Source organism: Excalfactoria chinensis, chromosome 3 (genome assembly GCF_039878825.1).
Source record: "Excalfactoria chinensis isolate bCotChi1 chromosome 3, bCotChi1.hap2, whole genome shotgun sequence".
NCBI lineage: Eukaryota > Metazoa > Chordata > Aves > Galliformes > Phasianidae > Excalfactoria > Excalfactoria chinensis.
The window spans coordinates 65534537-65556360 of NC_092827.1; the positions used below are offsets into that span (position 1 = coordinate 65534537).

General features: G+C 40.9%; 2 protein-coding genes across 22 annotated transcripts in view; both read left to right on the plus strand.

The window, feature by feature from the left end:
- The window catches only part of AFDN (afadin, adherens junction formation factor), a 108597-nt gene extending 91049 nt beyond the window's left edge, over positions 1–17548 (plus strand). For 7 of the 21 annotated variants that reach the window (XM_072331225.1, XM_072331219.1, XM_072331226.1 and 4 more), the window contains 6 exons: positions 1604–2626; positions 4469–4504; positions 8223–8357; positions 9782–10070; positions 14092–14176; positions 15310–17548. In XM_072331225.1, coding sequence (XP_072187326.1) covers positions 1604–2626; positions 4469–4504; positions 8223–8357; positions 9782–10070; positions 14092–14176; positions 15310–15454 — 1713 coding nt within the window. In that variant the 3' untranslated portion in view covers positions 15455–17548. The remainder of the gene's footprint in view (positions 1–1603; positions 2627–4468; positions 4505–8222; positions 8358–9781; positions 10071–14091; positions 14177–15309) is intronic. The other 14 variants (XM_072331236.1, XM_072331233.1, XM_072331237.1 and 11 more) reach the window with 6 other exon arrangements.
- Positions 17549–20560: 3012 nt separating this feature from the next.
- The window catches only part of KIF25 (kinesin family member 25), a 31270-nt gene continuing 30006 nt past the window's right edge, over positions 20561–21824 (plus strand). The window contains exons 1-2 of the mRNA XM_072333021.1: positions 20561–20659; positions 21152–21217. Coding sequence (XP_072189122.1) covers positions 20585–20659; positions 21152–21217 — 141 coding nt within the window. The 5' untranslated portion in view covers positions 20561–20584. The remainder of the gene's footprint in view (positions 20660–21151; positions 21218–21824) is intronic.

Sequence of the window (21824 nt, forward strand, 5' to 3'; positions counted from 1 at the left end):
TAGTTCACTGAGTGTTTGTCTCTATTTCAGTACCAAAGATATCAAATCATATTCCTTCAGTAAAGAAAATAGACGCTATACCCGAAGTAGGATGGTAATTTTAAAGGAGCGGGCTGTGAGTTAATGAACATGTCGTGTAACTGTGGAATATTTTGCTAAATTCCTTTATTTAACTCCTTCAAATTTCATGAATTCGTCTCACCTAATCTGAGCTCTGTAGTTAATGTTTGGCTGTCTGTGTAGCTGCTGTGGCAGGGGGAGGCTAATATTTCCGTTTCTCCTAATGGGATGAACTGCCATCTGGACACGCACCTCTCCCCTGCTTAAGGCAAGCTTAAATGAGTAGCTTAGACAGGGCAGTTAAAACTGGTATGATGAACCCCATCTGTTAAAGTTGTTGACAGGTACAGAATTTGAGCTATGGTCTTAAGGATTGAGATGTTGAAGCATTTTCATAAAACCGACAACTAGAAGCTTTAGCACCTCACAAGCATTGAAAGTGTAGACATACTTTTCCCCACCATGCAATACTTCAGATTGAAAAGGGGGGAAAATAGACTTCAATAAAGAAATAAATAAGTATTTACAGCTTTTCACTGATGTGAAATGTCTGTTTTCTGCTCCTAATTTATTAGCAAACTGTTTGGTTAGGAGCATCTTTACAGCAAAACTAACAGAAATAACTGTGTGCTCAGATCTGCTGGACTAATAGAGCATAAAGAATACACTTGTTCATCTCAAAGAAGGCATTATTTTGAGGTTACAGCTAAGGTCATTGATGGAGGAAGAAGAAAAGGAGCTTGCTTTGTTAATCTTCTCTCAGTTGTTGATAATTGGTACATTATGTGTTCAGTGCTTACTATTTCCTGGCATTCAAAGCTTGAATTTTTGCTGCAAGAAAACAATTAACAGATTCGATAACCCTAATTTAAGGCCTAGTATTCCTTTCCAGAAGGTTGTATAGCACAATGGTACCTCAGGCTGGAATACAGAGAGACAGTTTGACACATTAAGTCCACGCTCGAAAAACAGGTAGAACTAGATAGGACTTTTCCATATTCCATGCCCATGAATGACTGTCATAATGAGAGCTTCCAGCTGAGTCATCCCTCTTATTAACGGGGGAGGATGGGCAGACGCTCTCTCATCTTTTCCTCAGCGGTCTTTCTGTTTGCCTTCCTAATAGGAAAACCCTTTGTCAAGCCAGCTGAAGCCTGAATGGCAGAGCTGGAATGTTTGTACTGATGGTCCAAGCTACCGGGGCTCTTGTTCTCCTATGGTAGGGAGAGTCCTGAGAAACTCTGTGAGCTGGGGAGGGTCAGCTTAAGCTCTGTTTTGTGTTCTTCCTTTCTCCCAGTCCAGGTTTCCAGGCATTTTAGGGGTTGTAAAATCTTCTATCGCTTGAATGAATTAAAGTGACTGGGAAGAATATCTTATTGCTCATTGTAAGAAACTTACTTGTCATGGAAATGCTGAACTTCTCTAAAAGTAATTACCTTCAGTAATAAGAATGCAGTTTGTGAGCCATTTGGGCTTTTAGTATTTCAAATATGCTTTAATGGAGATGGACTATGAAATAGATGCTTTGTTTAATTTTTTCCAGCGCGTGGCTCGATCCCAGGAAGAGCTCCGAGATAAAGTTTTCCAGCCAGAGAGGAATCGTTTGGAAGTTGTTATCCGGAAGGACGTAGAGTACATTGATCGGAAGTCAGACAGCGATCAGTGGATGAATTCATCTGTGGATTCTAGCACATCTAGCCAAGAGCACCTGAACCATACATCCAAACCAGTTTCACCTGGTTCTTGCTTAACTAAAAGTGGACCTGGCCGTTGGAAAACTCCAGCAACAAGCCAGCCGACTCCAGTGGCCGTTTCCCAGCCCATCAGAACAGATCTTCCTCCTCCACCGCCACCTCCTCCAGTGCATTACGCAGCTGAATTTGATGAACCACAAATGGATTTGCCTCTGCCTCCCCCTCCTCCACCAAACCAAGTAGGAGCACAAGCATCTTCTCAGGTGGCTGCTGCTGAGCGTAAAAAACGAGAAGAGCATCAGAGGTGGTATGAAAAGGAAAAGGCACGTTTGGAAGAAGAACGAGAGAGGAAGCGGCGTGAGCAAGAGAGAAAACTGGGCCAAATGCGTTCACAGCCACTAATTCCTCCCCAGCCTGTGGTTCCTCCTGTTTCCCTTCAGCAAGTGAAATCGGATAAAACTCCAACTTTCCAGAGGTCTCAAGAAACAGTCATTCGAGAGTTGCAGCCACAACAGCAACCTCGGACTATTGAGCGGAGAGATCTGCAGTACATTACTATCAGCAAGGAAGAATTGTCCTCTAGTGACAGCCTCTCTCCAGATCCTTGGAAACGAGATGCCAAGGAGAAACTGGAGAAGCAGCAGCAGATGCACATTGTGGACATGCTGAGTAAAGAGATTCAGGATCTTCAGAACAAGCCTGATCGAACAGCTGAAGAGAACGATCGCCTGCGCAAACTCATGCTGGAGTGGCAGTTCCAAAAGCGACTTCAGGAATCCAAACAAAAGGATGAAGATGACGATGAAGAAGAGGACGATGATGTGGATACTATGCTTATCATGCAGCGACTGGAGGCAGAAAGAAGAGCAAGGGTAAAACGGGATAATCCTTTCTAGACAAAAGTGTAGTAATTGTGTGTCTTGGTGGGTTCTCTGGATCTGTTGGAGTATTTTGATCTCCTAATAGGGTAAAGGGGAACGGAGCTGTCTTGACTGTCTTCAATTTTTAAAGTTACTGTAGGAGCTTTCATTTGCTTACAGTGGCTTCGCCAGTTAAACAATAAATTATGAAGGTGTCATAGCTACCTATTACAGAATGTAAGTTGGCAGTCAAATTTACTTTTCTTGTTGCAGCTGCAGAAATTCCCTGTATACAAAGGGATTTAGCCATGTAGCTGGACCAGGATTAGAAAGTTAAACATTGGATAGAATTTGCTTACAGGAACTCAAGCAAAAATATTTGAAATTATGAAAATCTGTAGCAGAATCAGGAACAAAAATCAGGTTTTTTTTCCTCAATTTTTTTTTTACCTGTTTGAGTTCTTACTTATATTCTTGGAGCTGAAATGGACACTGAATACATGATACCAGGGAACAGAGTTTCCACCACGTTGGTCCACTCCAATCAGAGGCTGGGGCACGAGGCAAATATTACCTTTGCATTTTACCATCGCCTCTGTGGTGACACTAACAGTGCTGGGTGGAAGCATTAGGCTCAGCCATGTCATTTCATGTGCTGTAAAAACTCAAGTACCCTGCCTAGGGCTCCAGCTTGCGGATTTTGCATGGTGTACAGTTCAATCAGCATCAGATGGGGTTTGCTTACCTTAGCTTTGGTACTATAAAAGATCATAATATACGTACTAAGACAATGTAGTTGATTAGTCTGATAAAAGTTTTATCGCTCCACTGCTGGTTTCTGTCTCTCAGAGTTTCTTGAATCTCTTACTGCTGGGAAACAGTTCATGTAGGAGAATTTTTCTTCTCTGAATAGCACTGATAACAAAGTTACATACCAATAACTATGCTTTCACAGGCTGAAAAACTATCTCTGTAATTCACTGTCTTCTGTTTATCTTGAAAAGTTGACTTAATTCTGTGATAAGCAGTTTCTACTTGTTGATAAATGTTTGCACGTGTATTTTGGCAATCAGAAATTGCTATCAGCTTGAGTAATATTTGATTTCAGGATTGTTTTGGCAGCTTGATTCTCTAAACTTGCTCTTCTCGTGTTTGCTGCAGTCTGCATTGCTTTCCTTTTTTCTTGTGGCTAACTTTATTACTGTTTAAAACAATAGATACCTCAAGCTTGGAAACTGAAGAAAGGAAAGAATAAATATATCTTTGGTGGAATGCTTGTGTTAAAGCTCAGCACTGCTAACATGTAATTTGTAGCGTGAAGGCAGTAACCTCTAGGCATAAAAACCCATGTAAAACTGCCATTTTCACAAAAATCTTTAACATTTTACTCTAGCAAAACCAAAAAAGCCATGTGTTGTTATTGAAAAGCCAATTGCTTTGCATAGTGCTTTATCAGTCTTCTTAGCGAGCGCTGGATTTCTAGTACTGTTTGTGCATGAAGTTCTTCCAGCATTTTGGAACGTTTTGAAACTAAAAAATAACATTTGTTTTGCGCAGAATTGATGTTTGCATTTGAGTTGCATTTCACTGTCTGTACTACTAGAGATGCAATAAACAGCAAATGTAGAGAAAAACTGAGCTTTTGAATGAGTTTAAACAGTACTCATTAAAAAGGAAAAGAAAGAATTATCTGTTTCCTTGTCTGTATTTCAGGTGTTTGTGGAGTTCAGTTTGTCTTTCTAAAACATCTGACTTAACAAATAAGAGAAAATGCTTTTGAAATAGAACAAGTCTAACCTATCTTTGTTTTCACTGTGCATCTTTCTTTTTTTTCCCCTTTCTTACTACCTGCAGCAGACTGCTGTGCCAGCAATCTCTGTTCTAGACTTGGTATGTTTGTTTCTTTCTCCTTAATATCTTTCACGTTTCAATTTCTGATGTTAATAATAATCGTCTTCTGTGCTTTGGATGATGATTTGCCATCTTTGGGTGTTCAAAAATCATTTTGATACAATGAACAGTAAGTTAACTGTAAGCATGCATTTGAGTGTTTCCAGATGTGGTGACTCCTTCCCCCGTGTTTCTCTCCCATTAGATGTTGTGTTCTGCTTGCAGGCTTGATTTGTTTGTTGTAGCAGCAGTCTGATATCAAATAGTGTACTTGGTGTTTTGTCACTGCGTTTATGGCGTCTTACTAAGCAGTTTGAGTGATCAAACTGTGAGGTAATATTTCTTCCTTTCTCTCCCCCTCCATTCTTGTTCTAGAAGAGTTGTAGCAGCACTATTCCCTTCCGATTTCAATTGTTCAGAGAGCCTAATAATACAGAATATTTAAATTCAGTTGATAATAAACATGCATGGCTTACTATGATTTAACATAGTACTTAGCCACACGCTGAAACCTGCTGTTACATGTGTGGAGTTTTCCCATTGATGTAAAAATGGACTGTAAACTCAGGAGTTACTTCTGAACTAATATTTCCAAGTAGGTCATATAAATGTGTGGTTACTAAGTTACTGTATTTTACTCCTGAATTTCAGTTTCAGATGGTTAATGTTACTGTCTGTTGTCTAAAACATGGCAAGCTTTCAACCTGAGCCATTAACCTCTAAGACTTCAGTTAATTCTGTATTTTATTGCTCTCGTTGGGAGTGGGTACCCGGGAGGAAAAACAAGTTTACTTTCTGGATATAGGACTGTATCTCCTTCAGAGTGTTCTGTATCATTAGTATGCTAGTTTGAAAGAAGGGTAATGCTTGCAAGTCCTGTGAGTATCATTAACTTGTGTTGCTGGAAAAGAACTGTAAGCTTCGCTGTTCAAAATATGGATTTGGATATTTCTTCACTTCTTTATTTAAAAAACAAAACACGGGCTTTTAAAATGCATATTCAATTATAGCATACTTATAATCTGAAATACTCAGTTATGTGTTTGTGTGGTCCATCAGTTCTGAGCAGTTGACAGCAGAGAAAGAAGTGAAGCGTGTAAGCTTGTTGAAGTAGTCGACAAGTGGAGTTTTCAGATGCAGTATCTAGCAATATTTTTACTTATTGCTACTCTTGTTTATTTAGTTGTTTTGCCAGTGCCTTGTTATGTGGACCTGTGACCAGGTAGATAAGGTTCTTGACCAGATGGGCTGTAAGCTCCTGGACTATTCTGCTATAGAAGGCTGTGTGAATTCAGACAGTATCAGCAACCTTAAAAATGAGTTAGGCAAATTCACAGGCCTTGCATCTGTGAGTAGCTAATGAAGGGATTACACAAGAGGATGCATCCCTGGTGCAGTGCTGAGTTCTGGGGAAATGGCAGCGCACCATATGGGTTGGTGGCCTGAACCAACAGAGGGTTTATTTGTCAGAAATAAATAGCTATAAATATAAGGTTCATCTGGAACTTTATTTAAAGCATTCTAAGCAGTGCTTGGAGAAATGAGTTTTATCTGGGATCAGAGCCTTCCTTCAAGCATGCCAATCCCACACCTATCTTCGTATTTCTGATACTCCAGAATTCTCTCTACTTCCCTCTCCCTATTATCCTCCTCTGACTGTTAGCTGAGGGCCATGTAAGGATCTTGAAAATCTGGTAGTTCCATGTGAATTGCATAACGTTGTATGCAACCACAAACACACGCCTTCACGCGCTCTGGCATGCCTTGCCATCCCGGTGCTCCCTGCCATCTTCTGAGAGCTCCGGAGTAGAAACTAGTCTGCTAATCATTCAAGAAATGAAGTATCCCTCAGTAATAGCTACAGTCTGCCTGTTTGTGCTTCCTTTATTATTTCTGGCCTTTGTCCTGGCTGTTATGTTAGAATAGGCTTTGATTTGAATAGGTTGTCTTCCAGTTGTTATGTTGACATAAGCCCCTGTATGGTACCCTGCATAGTTTTCCCTTCTTAGTTAAGCTCACAAGCAAGTATAACAAAAAAAATACTAGCTCCCCTTTGCTACTAAGCACAAAGGTATCAATGCAGTAATCTGGAGTCAGTAAATGACAGTGTTTAGCCCTTTACTCTAAATGTGAGTAGGACAAAGTCTAAGAGTTCTGTATTTTTTTTCTTCTATGCAGTTTTTAACTCATCTGAACTAGTAGCTGTCTTTCCTTTTGACAACACTGTCTCCTCTGCTAAAACAGTGTCTTCTTAATAAACAAGACAGGCAAGGGCTTAATGGAAGTAGGCGGTAGATTAATTACTTTCTTCCCTGCTCTACAGTGTATACTGAGTTTCATCTCTTTGTAACGGTGAGTTAGGAATTGCAGAGCTTACAAATAAGGCAAATTTACTCAGAGGTAGCATCACACAGTACACGTTTGCCAAACTCCTGCCCAAATGAAATTAATTACTGTATTCTTTAGCTTTTGTGCTTAAATATAGAGACTTCTGACTAGAGGTGGCTTTGCTGCAGTTGTTTCTGTAGCTGTTGTATGATGTAGAAGGCGAGTGTTAACGAAGTGCTGTTGCATAAGGGTATAAGAGAAAAGTGTTACACTAGCCATAGAGGGAAAAAAAGAACAGAGTTTTGTAGAATTGATCATAAAAACCAGTTAGAAAACCTTGGGCCAGTATCTGATAGACAGTATATATAGATTAAAACACGTTTCCTCTGAAATAGTAGAGACTGCAGGAGACAAACCACACGCGTCTATGTGGAAGTTGTTCTTGAAAGTTTAGTAAGCAAAATTTAGTTCTGATATCATCATTGCTTTGTTCCTTAAGAGCCATCCTGTAGAAGTGAAGCTGGGTTAAGAAACAAATCCAGAAGTAGAGAAACAGCAGTGTTAAGAACAGCATGTAGCAAAGTATGCCAGTCAGTGATAGGATCTTCTAAAAAGCATCACTTTGAAACATGTCACAGTAAAAAGCAAAGCAGGTTGTAGTCTACTTAGTTTCTATTTGTGAATGTTAGGTCAATAAATACTCCTATCCAACAAGAGCAGTTCCTGTTAGCTTCAGAGAACTGGGCAAAGTTTGCATCTTAGCTCATTTTTCTTACCTGTGCAGTGTTTATCACAAACACGTATGAAGCAGTGTTGTCTCTTGGACCTGAGTTGTTCTTGTGAGCAAAGATTTCTTTGCCTCGCTCTGCTTTTTTCAAAACACATCTATTGCAGATACAGCGGGAGATTTTATTTATCTCCTGAGACTATTTGCAGACTTGCTGAATGAACCAGTTACTTTAAATGGATTGACCCTTTGACTAACGAGTCGTGATTTTCAGTGCTTAAATACTAATCCCAAATGAAAAACCAATTGGCTGCAAAAGCCGTGGACTGTTGGTTCCAAGTACTTAGTTTCACTTTGCTGTGCCTATGAGACTGATAGCTGAAGCAGTCTGGAGCATGTGTCACCTCAGTCTTCTGCTAGGGGTTTGTCTCTGCCTGTTTTTAAGTGTGTAGTTCTGCACATCTCTTGTTTTCCCAGCTTTTATTCTTAACAGGGACTTTAGGGAAAACAATGTCAGAGTGCGCTCTTTACCGGTGAAAGCAGTATTGTTAATCTGCAGTACAGCACTTTCTACTGAATTAGTTGTTTTTAGACACAAATGCTGTTTATAGGGTTTTTCTGAACCTCTTCCTTTGCGAGTGATTAAAGATATGCCTCTGTTAGTTACAGGATGAAGAACGCAGGCGGCAGCAACAGTTGGAAGAAATGCGCAAGCGAGAAGCAGAAGACAGGGCCAGGCAGGAAGAGGAACGACGTCAGCAAGAGGAGGAGCGAACCAGAAGAGAGGCAGAAGAAAAGGTTATGGTCTTCTGAGGGCACCAGGAGTTCTTACAGGCCTCTCCTCTTTAGCCTAGCTAGTAACTGCTCAGTTTTGGGTCGTCAAGGGTTAAATGCACCAAATTAGTCATAAGGGTCATGGCCTATAGCTTAATTTTACCAATATGTTTATTTAAAAAAAAAAAAAAATAATAATAATTGAGCAAATTTGTCATTTGTGATGGCTAGAGGCCAGTGCTATTGCAGAAGTTATAGAGCAGGCATTCCAGCTGAGGGTTTTTAGCAGTGACAAGGGCTTGTTTGCAGAACCTTTCATAGAAGAGTTAAGGCAAACCCGTTGCATCTCCTGGTTCTCTCAAAAATAGGCTATCTGGTTTCTAACAGTGATGTAGCGCTACCAAATGATGTGTGTCACACACCTGAAAAGATTTTCACTGACAGATCTGGACTGAAGTGCTTATGCATCTACCAGCTAGGAGCTCAGTGCTGTCTGACCACCCTGATGGCTTTAGAGACAAGCATAAGGAAATGAGTTCCTTGTCTTTGCTCTAGATAAACAAGTTCAGATTTATTTATTTGTTTATTTTAGACTACCAGACTCGGTGCTGAGCTGCTGAAGTGGATAGTGCTTAGACTAAAGATTTTTTGTAATGTGTGGTTTCCAAATGCACATCTTTATGTGCTGCCGAGCTACAGAGCAAATTGTGAAAAAAAATGAATGCATTAATTTACAGCACAGCTTAGACAAGAGCCAAGCAAAATTAAATGCTATGAAGTTTAAAAACAATAAAAATCTATTTAACTATAAATACAGTCACATTTCCTGGCTTTTTCAGTGGTAAATAGCCTTGTGTATCATATGCACATGTTCTTAGAAAGGTGCTTTTATAATGCTTCTATCACTCTGCGTTGGCTTTTAAAAGGTTCTTTGTCATTGGATTTTTACGTGAAAGTTATTTTCCTGCTAATCATACTTGAAGCTTTGTTAGGAGTCGTGTGTTCCAAGGCTCTGTTGTTCAATTTACATTGCATAAGCCTGCAGTAGGATTATAAAGTTCCTTTTTTAAGATGGTAGTTAATTTTAGTTATTTTCTCTCCCACGGATTCTTGACAGCTTTAGTGAATATACCCATTATTAACCATAGTTACATTTTCAGTAATAAATACAGGAGTTGCCCTTAGTTCACATAGGCAGTTGCTTTGAGATTTACACTGCCTCTAGTAAACCTGGAAATAACAGCAACTCTGTGTTACAGGGAGAAGGCCTTTTTTTTTCTTAGTAGTAAATAATCTTTGTATGAGTTCATGTAGAAGTGTTGCTTGTTGCCAAAAAAGGAGGCAAAAAAAAAAAAAGATGTTTGTAGCTGTGATGGAAACTCAAAGCTCCTAGATTGCAATGCCTGTCATACTGACCGCTGTGTTTTTTTTCTCCTCTGGACTTGCAGAGGCGACAGGAAGAGGAGTATTACAATCGCTTAGAGGCTGAAAGGCGCAGGCAGCACGATGAAGCAGAACGAAGATTGCTGGAACCAGACGAGCCTGGTCTGTACAGACCTCCACTTCCACGGGAATATGAACTCCCATCCCCAACCCCTTCATCTAACGCTCCTCCTCCCCCACCTCAGCGAAACACCTCTTACCTCAAAACACAGGTCCTCTCCCCTGACACGATTTATACTGCCAAGTTTGTTGCATACAATGATGATGATGAGGAGGAGGATTCCAATCTAGCAGGTCAGGATAAGTACTCCAGCACAAGAAAATCTTATGGTGACTTTCCTCCTGCCACCCTTAAACCACAGCAGCCCTCCCGCCAGCCTCGCCCAGTTTCAGATGGCCTCTTTCTTTCCAACTCATTCCAGTCATCTCCAGTCAATGCCAACAGTACTGCTGCCAAAAAAAGTCAGCCCCCACCCCCACCAAACAAACCGAGTTTCATCCATGCCAGCGGCTCTAAAGGTAGACACCATGAAATTGATCTTCTCCACGGAACTGTCCTCACGTTCTCAACTCTGATGCTGTAGATCAAATCACTTCCTTTTGTGATTTTTTTCCACTTAATCACTGTTTTCGCTATGGTGATCTAACTTAAATCCTAATATTAATGTGAATCTTCCCATTTTTAATTGTTTTGATCTCTCAAATTTCCTTGTTCCTTACCCCAACTCTTCAGAAGCAAAAATCCATCTTTCACACAATGAATTCAAATTTATTTTAACTGTTACTCAACCGGTTCAAAGTACTGTTGGTTTTGGCTCTCACTCTGTATCTTTCAGTGATTTGTTTTGTATGACCACTGGTTACTCAGGGCATCTGGAAGTGCATCTTTCTTGAACACAAGAATCTTCTTCTGTTGGGTTCGTGATCAGAGCTATCCGTCTGCTTTTGGATTTGGTACCAGGGTTCTCTCTTTTAATAACATGTGCAAATGGCTTTAAAATGACCTTTCTAGGTATAGCTCTTAAATTTAAGAGCACCAAGAGCTATACGGAACTTGCAGTAAGAAAGTTGAATTCATTCAGCACCGTTTCCATACCTCTGCTTTGTATGGTGCAGTTTTAATGTAAACAGGGAAAAAAACCAAAATTCCTTCTGTGCACCCTGTGCCTTGCTCTTCCCATGCGCCTTTCCACACCCTTATATTTTGGTGCCTCCTCATCTTGTTTCTCTTATAACTCCAAGTGGACAATCATAATGGAGTTAAATTTCAAGTAGAGTTCTAGTTGCTAGTAACTTCAGAACCATATTTCATCTGCAGAGTACAAGTTTAGTTACACTCACGAATTTAACAGTGATTCAGTATAAAGTTCCATGCTAGTTTTCTTTGAACCCGATTCAAAGGGAAAATCTTACACACTTAACTCTTTGAATATGCAAGTATGCATGAATCCTACTCTGTGTCCAGTTTACAAATGTGGGAGTTTCATCTTTAAATAGCAGCATCTGCCAGCATTTCCCCTACATTACTCTTGCGTATTCTTCCAGAGGGAGTGGCAGCCATGATGTTCTCCTAGCTTGATCTTTTTGCTTCTGTTAGAATTCAGCCACAGAACAGGTACCGTTTATCAGAAGCATTTCTGTCACAGCTGCAGTCATGTAGTAATACAGTTTAGAGAACGTATGAAACTGTACAAGTGCACAATACTCAGTGCTTCTTGCCTGCATCCTTTTCAGCTGAGGCTCAAATTGTTTTCCAGTCAGAAATCTTGTACTTTGCAGGGTGTATTTGCTTCTGATGCAGACAGCTTCCAGGATCTCAGAGAAGCTCTGCACAATGATGTGTACTTTTGGTATTCCTGAAGAGTCAGAGTTCAGCTTTATAACAATTACTGCCAACTAATATTGTTGACATTGAATAGTATCGCTGCTGGGGGTCAGTACAGCATCATAGATGCATAAAATATGTCCTCATTATTAATCATTTTAAAGAGAGAAAAATAGGTTTATTTAATCCAGTATTGCCTGTGAGATCTCTTGATGTACTGGCCCCTATGGATTCTACAGTCTCATTAGTCACTCCTCTCTTGCTCTGCCATTGGTTCTAAATCTTAAAAGAAAGTGAGAAAAGCTTTTGCTTTTCACTGCTCAGTCATTAGAAGGGAATATGTATGTAAGACACACTATGGTATCTATGTGCTGCATTACAAGTGCAGATATTTCAGTTACCATGCAAGAAAGTCCACTGATAAACCCATCGAGACTGTTCTCAAATCTGTTTTCTATCAGAAGTAGTCTAGCTTTCAAACTCATACTGCATGGAATTAAAGAATGTCAAGAACTACACATAAAAGGTTCTCTTTAAACACGTAGGCTACATTGCCATCTGCCCCTCAGGAATGTTCTGAAACAGGCTTCTGACATGGAATTTTGGAGCTGTGTGTATGTACTGAAGCTTTGTTCCTTCCAAGTACTTTCTTTTTCTCTTATTTGACAGTGACTCAAGTAGAAATATGCCTTCCGTCACAGCACACAGAACTCCAAAGGCCCTTTCTTCCTTTCCTTATTTGGCATTTTGAAAGCTGAATATGTAATAAATTAACTCTGGAACTATCCATCGCTAGTTGTCACCACCACTCTTGCTGCCTCCCATCATCCAAAACCCAGAATGCCATTTCATATTGAACCACATCTCCCAGTCCTCCTGCTTTCTGTTAACTTCTGCGGAAAGATGAATCTCAGGGAAGTGAAATGTTCAGTGATACTTTGTGTGTGTATGTGTTCATTTCCTGGAAAACATTCAGAAGGACAACCTACAAAGACTCGGTTAGGTTTTTTGGTAACAGTTAAGGAGTTTTGTAGTTATGATGCTTCGCCTTTAATAACCTAATTCATAAACCATACAACTAATTCTGAATACTCTTATTTCATAATTTTTAAATTAGCCATGAGAACAGGTTAACCTCACCTGATTGCTCAAGCTTCTATGAAGACTGCCTGCGTAACGTACAAAGCCGTTTGCACAAAATGCAGAATTCACTGTGCAGTTTACCATCTCCCATCTCGCTGACTCTTGTTACATTACTGTCCTTTACAGTTCTTTTCTGTTCTGAATGCTAACTCTAGTAAACCACGCTTCTGCAAATTTTGCTCTCGTAAACTTCTTCCACTGGGTTGCTTAAGACCATTGGCTCCACCAAATAGCCAAGAAAAAAGCCAACATCGATATCACAACTGCTGTTGGAAAGTAGGTGGAACATGTGGAAATAGTTTGTTCCAAGTAGGGAAGGGTGGTACCGAATGCGTGTAAGATTCGTGTCTGAAAGGAAGAAAATTCATAATTCAACTGTGGCATATCTAGTATGATTTGATCCACTACAAATTTGGGGTGAAATGTATTTAGCCAATAGTGTGCTTGCTAAATTGACCATCTCTTTCATTTTATTCAATACTTGTGAGAAGTTACGGATACCAGTGGAAGAAGCGGACATTTCCTTCTGTACAGAATAAGGTTCACAAGACATAACGTGCAATATTTGAGACCAGAACTGTCCGGAGACAAATCCGACACTTTGTTTTTCACTCATCCTGACAGTCATTAAGAGAAATACGGTCTTGAATGCAGTATAAATTTAGTGAGCTTTTTGATTGGAAAGAAAAGGTTTTGTCTTGTGGCCTTTAGAAAGAATTAATGTGATGTGTAAAATCTGTGTGTTGTATCAACTTGAACTAAAGGTGCAGTGCTGCAAGATTGAAATTTAAGGTGACATTATGATGCTTGAAATTTAAGTCAAAAGCCAGGGGAGGGAGGCATCTTCTAATTCATACATTTTACGTGATCAGACGAAATAGAGAAAAAAGCTCTGATTGCTGAATTACAAAGATGTTGTATAGCAATCATTGATTACTTTTAGCTTCCTAAAGAGAGCAGCTGCAGCTAACGAATTTCCTGTAGAGTTTGTTATGGGATAGTGAAGCATGTTGCTCTTTCAGTCTTCCTGAACTTTTAATGTCTGTCTTGCAGTATACCATAATAAGATAAAGATTACAATTTGCTGTGTGCTAAATAATCTTAATATATATATATATGTTCCAATTTAAGATTAGGAATAAAAAAATATGGCTGTTATGAGAGGGGATGGAATTCAGTAGCGTTGTTCTTAAGTATTGCACAAGTCAGACGACCTTCTACATTTAATTTCTGATTGTGGTTTGAGATGATTTAGTGAAAAAAGCACTGCACCTTTTTGAAGAAATACAGTGTAAAGCTTCTGCCTTGCAACTGCTGCCCTTCAACTTACTTTTTCTTTTGCACAAGGAATAAATTCATACACTGGATCTTCGGGAGCAGCGGTCGGGGCCCATGAAGTTTATCGGGATCCAAGAGACAAACGATCTAAAAGGTGATACCTGGGAGTCCCTTAAGCATTAACTTTGAGTTGCGTAATGTAGTTAACTTCTGCAGTACTTTCTGCTGTCACATCTCTGGGGGCTGTTGAAGAGTTCTGCAGTTGTCTGTGGTGTATCTTGGGTTATGAGGAAATGCAAATTCCGCACAAGTCTTTAGGTGATCTAAAGCGTGACTTTACAACAGCAGATTTCAGTGCTACAGCATAACAAACAGATCATAGCCAACATATCATTCTAAATGAAAAGATTGAACTGTTCTAAGTGTGTTTAAAAATCTGAACGGCACCTCCCACGTGGAATCCTTACCAAATTTATAGTAAGCATAAATAATATGGATTGTATCTTGTAAGTTGCAAGGATTACTGTGTTGCCTACTGATGACACAGCTGGCCTTTGGATAGGATTCCATAGAAGCAGTTAGCCCTCTTTTCCTGCATTTTAAAACACTGCTATAGTCTCAGTGGAATGTGCAGAACAGAGAACTCTTGGAGCTTTCTGATCATGAAACTGAAATACATGTTAGTTTTATTACATGAGAGGTAATCACATACATAAAGTGTTGCTACAGCTATGACTAGGAGTGATTTGAGGTCTTCAATGCGGTGGCCAGAAACACTTTAATTTTAGTTTGTCAAGAGTAAAGAGCTGTTGAATGCCTTTGGCAACAATTGCATTTAAACTTGGCCAGTATAGAATAAAGTACAGGGGTGCTGGATTGTAGCCCCTACTATGTACTTCAGTACTAGTAGCTTTGTTTACCAAGGCATACGTGGTATGTATGTATTCAGTGCTTTTCCTAAGCTCTTGCTGCTGTAGGAAGCTATAACAGCAATGCTGTGCTGTTACAGAGCCTTAGTTTCATTTGTGCTTCACTTTGAAAATAGGCAAAGTAATATAATTTGTATTTACGTGCCAGAGATGGTTGTGATCTGCTTCTGCTAATCTAAATGATGGCACAGGTTCAGAATTGGAGGTACGTGTGGGGAACAAAACCTTGCAGAAGACTAAACCAAGACTCTTCTGCTGTAGCAAAAACTCTGCCAGTTAATGCACATCACTAAGAATTATTGTATTGAAGGATATTGTAGATGAGAATCATAACAAAGACTTTCTTCTCCCTTTCCAGTCAAGATACAGATGTACCTGGAGCACCAGAAAATCTGACGTTCAGGGAGCGCCAGCGACTTTTTTCACAGGGTCAAGATGTATCCAATAAAGTCAAAGCCTCTAGGAAACTAATGGAACTGGAAAATGAGCTGAACACAAAATAAGACGAAAGCACCTTATCAGATGTAACTGAAGATCTCAGAATTGAGGGATTGCGATGAGGGGCACTACTAATGAACAGGAAATGACTATTTTCCAAAATGAGTGACTTTGATTCCTCTCTATCTAAGACTGTTAATTAAGATTTAGAGATGTCGCAATAGCAAGAAAACTGATAACTTTGCCAGGAGCTTGTGGTTTATACAATGAAAGCACTGTAAAATTTTAAAGATATGAATCACGTGAAGGTAACTCTTTTCTTTCTCTTTTGGGGGTTAAGTTCTTGTGCACCAGACCAAGTGGCACTTGTCAAAGATAAGTTCTGTTTCCTGGTGTTTCACAGACACAATTTTTCTTTTAGCTGCTGAGCAGAGAGAGTGAGAATAGCTTGAACTGCCTAAACTAAACTGTGCACTAGAAATTAGTACTATAGGTTGTTAGTTAAGAAGAGGATATCTGGGCCACTGTCTTATGTAGACTCTATATGCAAGTTTGCCGTACTCTGTGGTGTTCATACAACGATCAGCTTATCAATACCAGGATTTAGTATTGGGATAACACCCGTTCTATAGGTAAAACCTTGGGATAAAATACTTCTATTCCTACATATTTGTTGGGTCTAAAAAATGGAATTTATCTGTAGTGATGGAAAAGTCTGTGTTGATGCACCCTTGTTATTTGTGCACCAGGCTTTCAGAAATGTGAAGGTGAAAAGCCTAGGGCTGTTTGCTTCATTAAAAATTACATAAACAATAGATAGGAGGCTACGCTAGTTTAGTTGCCATTCATCAGCTAGGACCAAAATGTTTGTCGTGTGTTAGAGGCAAGGATTTCCATTTTCAAAGTCAGTAGAAAAGATAGGTAAGTTTTCCCGGAGCAGTAGATGAGAAGTTACTAGGCAAGTAGACATGGAATGGTATTGATAAATCTGCTATTAGCAGTTCAGCAATATCTTTGCTTTGAGGTTGTTTTTTTGTTCTTGTTGTTGTCCTGTTGTTGTTTTTTCCTATGGAGAAGTGAACTGGCATACTAAAGGGGAAGAAAAAATCCCTGTAGTGTGAAGCATTGAATAGTGCTGGCTGGGAGTGGGAATGTTAGTAAGACCTGGTCTGCTGGCAGCAATCCATTTCTACTCGTGCTGAAGAAGCAGCGCTAATAAGCTCTTCTTTAGTCTAGCTAGCTTTACTAACATCCTCTCACTGTTGTACTGAAAATATTTCTGGCAGTTCAAGCTATTTTTTCACACTGTAATAGCCTTATTTAATTTTAAATTGTTAATCTTTTTCCTCCCACCGTTTCCTCAGCTATGCTTATGTGGCTGACGATGCTGGGAAATAAGGACCTCATCAGAGTTTTTCTCATTGTGTGATGTTAAGACAATATATATTGTGATTCCAAACAAATTTTCTATTTGACAAAGCCCTTTACTGGCTTTAGATGATTTTTTTTGTTTCCTGTATCATATTGTTCTCTTATAAATATATATTTAGGGAATTGTGCACACTTCCAAATACAAAGGGGTAGACTTTCACTGCCTTAGGAAAGAAATCACTTTTAATAAGAGTTGTATGATAAATAAATGCAAGTTGATGAAAATTGGAGTGTAAATATTTTTTACGTACTTCAGGTTTCTTATTTGAAAGTGTGCTTTTACCGTTTCACCTGTTAAATATGAAGTAGAAGATTAAACTGGTTCAAAGTGTTAATGAAGGATCTGCATGCTTGCTATGTCTGTTAATCAGGAAAAGCAAGCCTCTCCCAACCTATCTTGAGAACACTAGCAGCCTTACAGTGACACGTTTTTCTTAAGGGAAAAAAAACAAACAAACCTTATGCTGTGGCTGAATTTACTGTTGCTGCTAGAATCTGAAAAAAAAAAAAAGGCTTAGCAAAAATAAATAACTAAACAAACCTATAACCTTCAGTTGAGTGGATTTGGCCGCTATTGGGCATTCAGGTCAAGTGTGAATATGTGTAAAAGTGCTTTTCATATTTGTCTGTGCATTATTATGAAAAACATCAAAACTGCTGTAGTTTCCCATTTCTACTGTATTTCACTTGCAACCTATTTTTAATAAAGTTTGTATTGTATTTAACTTTGCATTAAAGGTTTTTTTGTACTCTTTGTTATTTGACTCCACATTCCTAGCTGTGTTACCATAAACCCCAGTGGCTGTTTTTAATGTTTCCCCTACCTCTTAAAATACAAGCCAAGTCGGTGCGTCTCATAACGAGGGGAACCTGAAATGAGTTTCGCATAGAGAATCAACCAGTGAGGCTCATCCTCACAGATCTGTGGGGAGAGTTTAATGTTCAGTACCTGTACAAGTGGTTTTTATACCTTATCCAGCCACTTACGAAATACTAAGAGTTGGTGGGGTCAAATATGCAGGCTAACCCATGGATTCTGATGAACGTACTGTGTTTGTATTCTCCTCCAGTGCAAAGTGTGTTTCTGAGAATGAAGAGGAACCTGGAATGCAACTTCTTTTGGAAAAGGTGATTGTGAGTAATACTGGAACCAGAGTCCCCATTGTGATTGCTGTGGTTAAGAAGGCATTTGAATGATGTTACCCCTGTTGCTGTATTAATAACACCACATGACTTGCTTCTCGATAGGAGACAAAAGCTGAAGTTCTGTTTGAGGAGGGCAGAGGTGGGAGTTTGACCACAGTGAAGTGCTGTAGATTCCAGCTGCTGTAGCTGAGTGTCTGCTGCATGTGGGATTGAGAGCCATGTGAACCTCTTTCCAGGTGAGTACCTTCATCACACTCAGTGGGTGGGTGAAGCACTGGAACAGGTTGCCTAAGGAGGTTGTTGATGTGAATGCCCCATCCCTGGGAGCATTCAAGGCCAGGCTGGATGTGGCTCTGGGCAGCCTGGTCTGGTGGTTGGCAACCCTGCACATAGCAGGGGGGTTGAAACTGGATGATCACTGGTCCATTTCAACCCAGGCTATTCTATCGCTCTGTTATTTCTCCAGTTACAAGGTTCTCTCTCCAGAATTTTCAGAATCACTAATGAGGACACTGAATTTTAGAAGAGTGCAGGACCTCAAGGTGTGGCTGAGTGAGACCTGAGTCTGTGGACTTGTGACCCTAAGAACAAAGCTAAAGGAAAAAAGGCGTTTGAATACTGAATGTAGAGTCTAGAAGAAGAAGGAAACAACCCATTGTCAGCATCCCCTTTGCATTTAGGGGTATGAATGGTCATCCTTAGCAACTATGGGTAAATGATACTTGCGTATGCAGCCAGGTCTGCCACCTCCAAAAAGACTAATTATCTTAAATTTCTGCCCCATTCTCCCTTTTGCACCTATCTTTCCTATAGACCACTTTTTAAGTGCTTTTACATGCTGCTTATGCTATAGCCTTGTTGGTAGCTGAGAAAAGGGGAGGGGAAATAAGAAGCTGAGGAAGTCCATAAGATAGATCCTGTTTACTGAAATAATATTTTCTTGATCGTAACAATTGTTTGTAGATCAAGCAACGAGTTCAGCAGCAGAATAGAGAAATGAGACCTTTCTCCTTTACCTCCCAATTCCAAAAGGTAATGGAGTTATGAGAAATCACAACAAAACCAGCAATAACAATAACCTTCACTAAGAACAGTGGGGAAAAAAAAGACATACTGGAACCCACAATAGTTTGCTGATGAGAACAGGAAAGTGTTTAGCTCTTCCTCCTGTTGTGTCAGATGATGGTTCTGCTGCCTGGGGGCTGTGTGGCTGAGAAGGCAAAGCTTCACAGCTTAAGCAGTCTGTCAATTTGTTTCCTAGCTGTAATGGCAGATAAACTGCTTAGGAAGACGAGCAGTGTGCAATTAACCTGCTTGGACAATGCCCGTGTATTCTTAGGAGCAGATGAATATTCAGGATTGCCCTGCAGTTACTGATGCAAATTGAGTAGTTAAATATTTACAGCTTCGCTGAATATTGTGTTTGCATGGATGGGTTAATTTCACTCATGTGCTTTGACTGTGAACATATTAATGTGTAAGGAACGTTAAATCCTCTAAAGGCACACTTTTTGCTCATGCAACTATCTGTTCGGTAGACAGACTTTATCAGTGGCTTTTCCTCTCATGAGGTCCAGCATCTTAATCTCCGCACTCCCTCCTCCTTCTGCATAGTTGCAGGAGCTCTAAGCTGCATGTTGCTTGCAATTACCTTCCAGTAGGCAAGATGATGCCAGGGGAGATTCAGGTTGGATGTCAGGAAATACTGCTTCTCTGAAAGAGTGGTCAGGCAGTGGAATGGGCTGCCCAGGGGGGTGGTGGAGTTACTGACCCTGGAGGTGTTCAAGGAACGTTTGGATGTTGTGTTGAGGGATATGGTTTAGTGAGAACTATTGGTGATGGATGGATGGATGGTTGGATGCTCCTGTAGGTCTTTTTCTATCTGTGATTTGATGATAGGAGGAGGGGACCCCATGTACTGTTCTTCTACAGCACATAACATTAACAGGTGTGGTAACTGTCAAAGCTCAGGGAGAACCTGTTCAGGTAATCACTGTGAGTTCTCTTCACCCCATGGCTGCAAAGTGTATCTGTTTGAAACAATGAGAAGCATTTGAATAAAATTAGGTTGAGAAATGGAGCGGACAATGCCTTCTTGTTTCCCTGGAATTATCTGTAACAAGGCTGGATTCTTCTTTTGCAGGGGTCAGACATGATCAGGGTGGTAGATGGGGAAAAAAAAGAGGAGATTCTTCATAGCAGAGAATCCCATTAGAGAGGAGATGAAGGGTTGAGAGGCTTCCAGCCAGCGTGATTTTGTGTTGCTTCTATAAAACATAAAAGTAAAAGCTGTGGCCGCAGGGCGTCGGTGATGTGGCAGGAGGCTGCACTACCATAAGAGCCAGTGGGCTGAAGGGGGCTGCGCAGAGATGTTCGGTGCGGTCTGAGAGAGACGGGGAGCAGCAGAAGTGGATTCCTCTGTAAGTACAGCTGGGCACTAAGCTGTATTACCAACAGCACGAGCCGGAACGAACAGCTGAGAGGAGGCGGCCGTCTCGGGCAGCTTCGTCGTCCTCGCCGTCGCCGCCCAGGCTGTCGGGAGGCGGTGCCGGCCCGCGTCAGTCCCGGGGATTTAACCCTAGCCCTCCCTGGAGACAAGCGCCGGTCCGAGCGGCGCGATGCGGCCGCGGGGAGGGCTCGGCCCGGGCCCGGTATGGGCGCAGCGCGTACGGCAGCTGGAGCAGAGAGCCAGAGTGAGCCCGGAGCGGGGCGAGGCGCGAAGGGGCCGGTGGGAGGAGTAGAGCGGCCAGTGGGGCTGCACGGGGCTGAGGGCTGCCGAGCCCCGTTCTGTGTGCTAAAAGTGGGTTCCGATGCTTAACGGTGAGCATCCCCAACGCAGCGGGTGCTGTCGGCACTTTGTGCCCTTGTGGCACACCTCCCCTGAGAGCCGGGGGTGGGCAGCCATGGGCACAGAAGGCCGCTGGGAGATGTGAGGGCGGCCTGTCAGTGTCTCCTCCAAAGGGAGGCTGTAAGAAAGGGTCTGCTGTGACAGAACAAGGGGAAATGGTTTCAAGTGGAAAGATTCAGGTTTGAGGCTGGTTGTTCTTTGATTTCAGGACATTGAGGAAAAAATGGTGCTCAGCAACGAGAAGTATTATTGAAGGCATGTTCATCAAACTCATACTTACATCACTTTTACTCCTGTGGGTTTGCATGTGTTTTTATTGTTTTCTTTTTTTTTTTAGACCCAAGAAGAAAGAATAATTGCCCTGGAAACTGAGAATGCTGCCCTTCATCTAAAACTTGCAGCGGTAATTATTGGTTGCTTTTCCAGTGAGGACTATTCATAGACTGCAGGAACCGTACTAAGTTGTGAACAGACAAAGCTTTCTGGTTATATGTCTTAATAGCACGTGTACTGGGCTTGTCCAGGAAAGGCAGCACTGGCAGAAGTCAGCTCCAGAGTGCACAGCAATGATGGTTGCCCTCATTTCCTTATATCCTTTTTCAGAGGGATATGTTGCTTCTAGAGCAATATTGAAACAAGCAGCAACCTGCGATAACGTTTTGCTTCTCCAAAGGTAAAGCTTCAAAGATATAGAGAACTAGACCAGAGCCAGCTGTGAGAACTTCTTGTGTCAGAGTCTGCTGGCCAAGAGTTCCTAATCTGCTCTGCAGCGTTAAATGGTTGGGTGACCTCAGGAAAGCCTCTTGCCCTCTCTTAGGGTCTGTTAATACCTGTGGATAAAAGTGGGTTTAACATTTTCCGAAGCCTGATTGGAAGCCAGATGGTACATCTGAAGTGGGTTTTACCAGGTATTTGCCAGGTTTCGTCTTATTATAAATCTTAAATATTTCATCTTTTTTCCTCACCCTCTCAAACACAAGGAAGAAATTATTCTAGCCACTGCAGTGCAT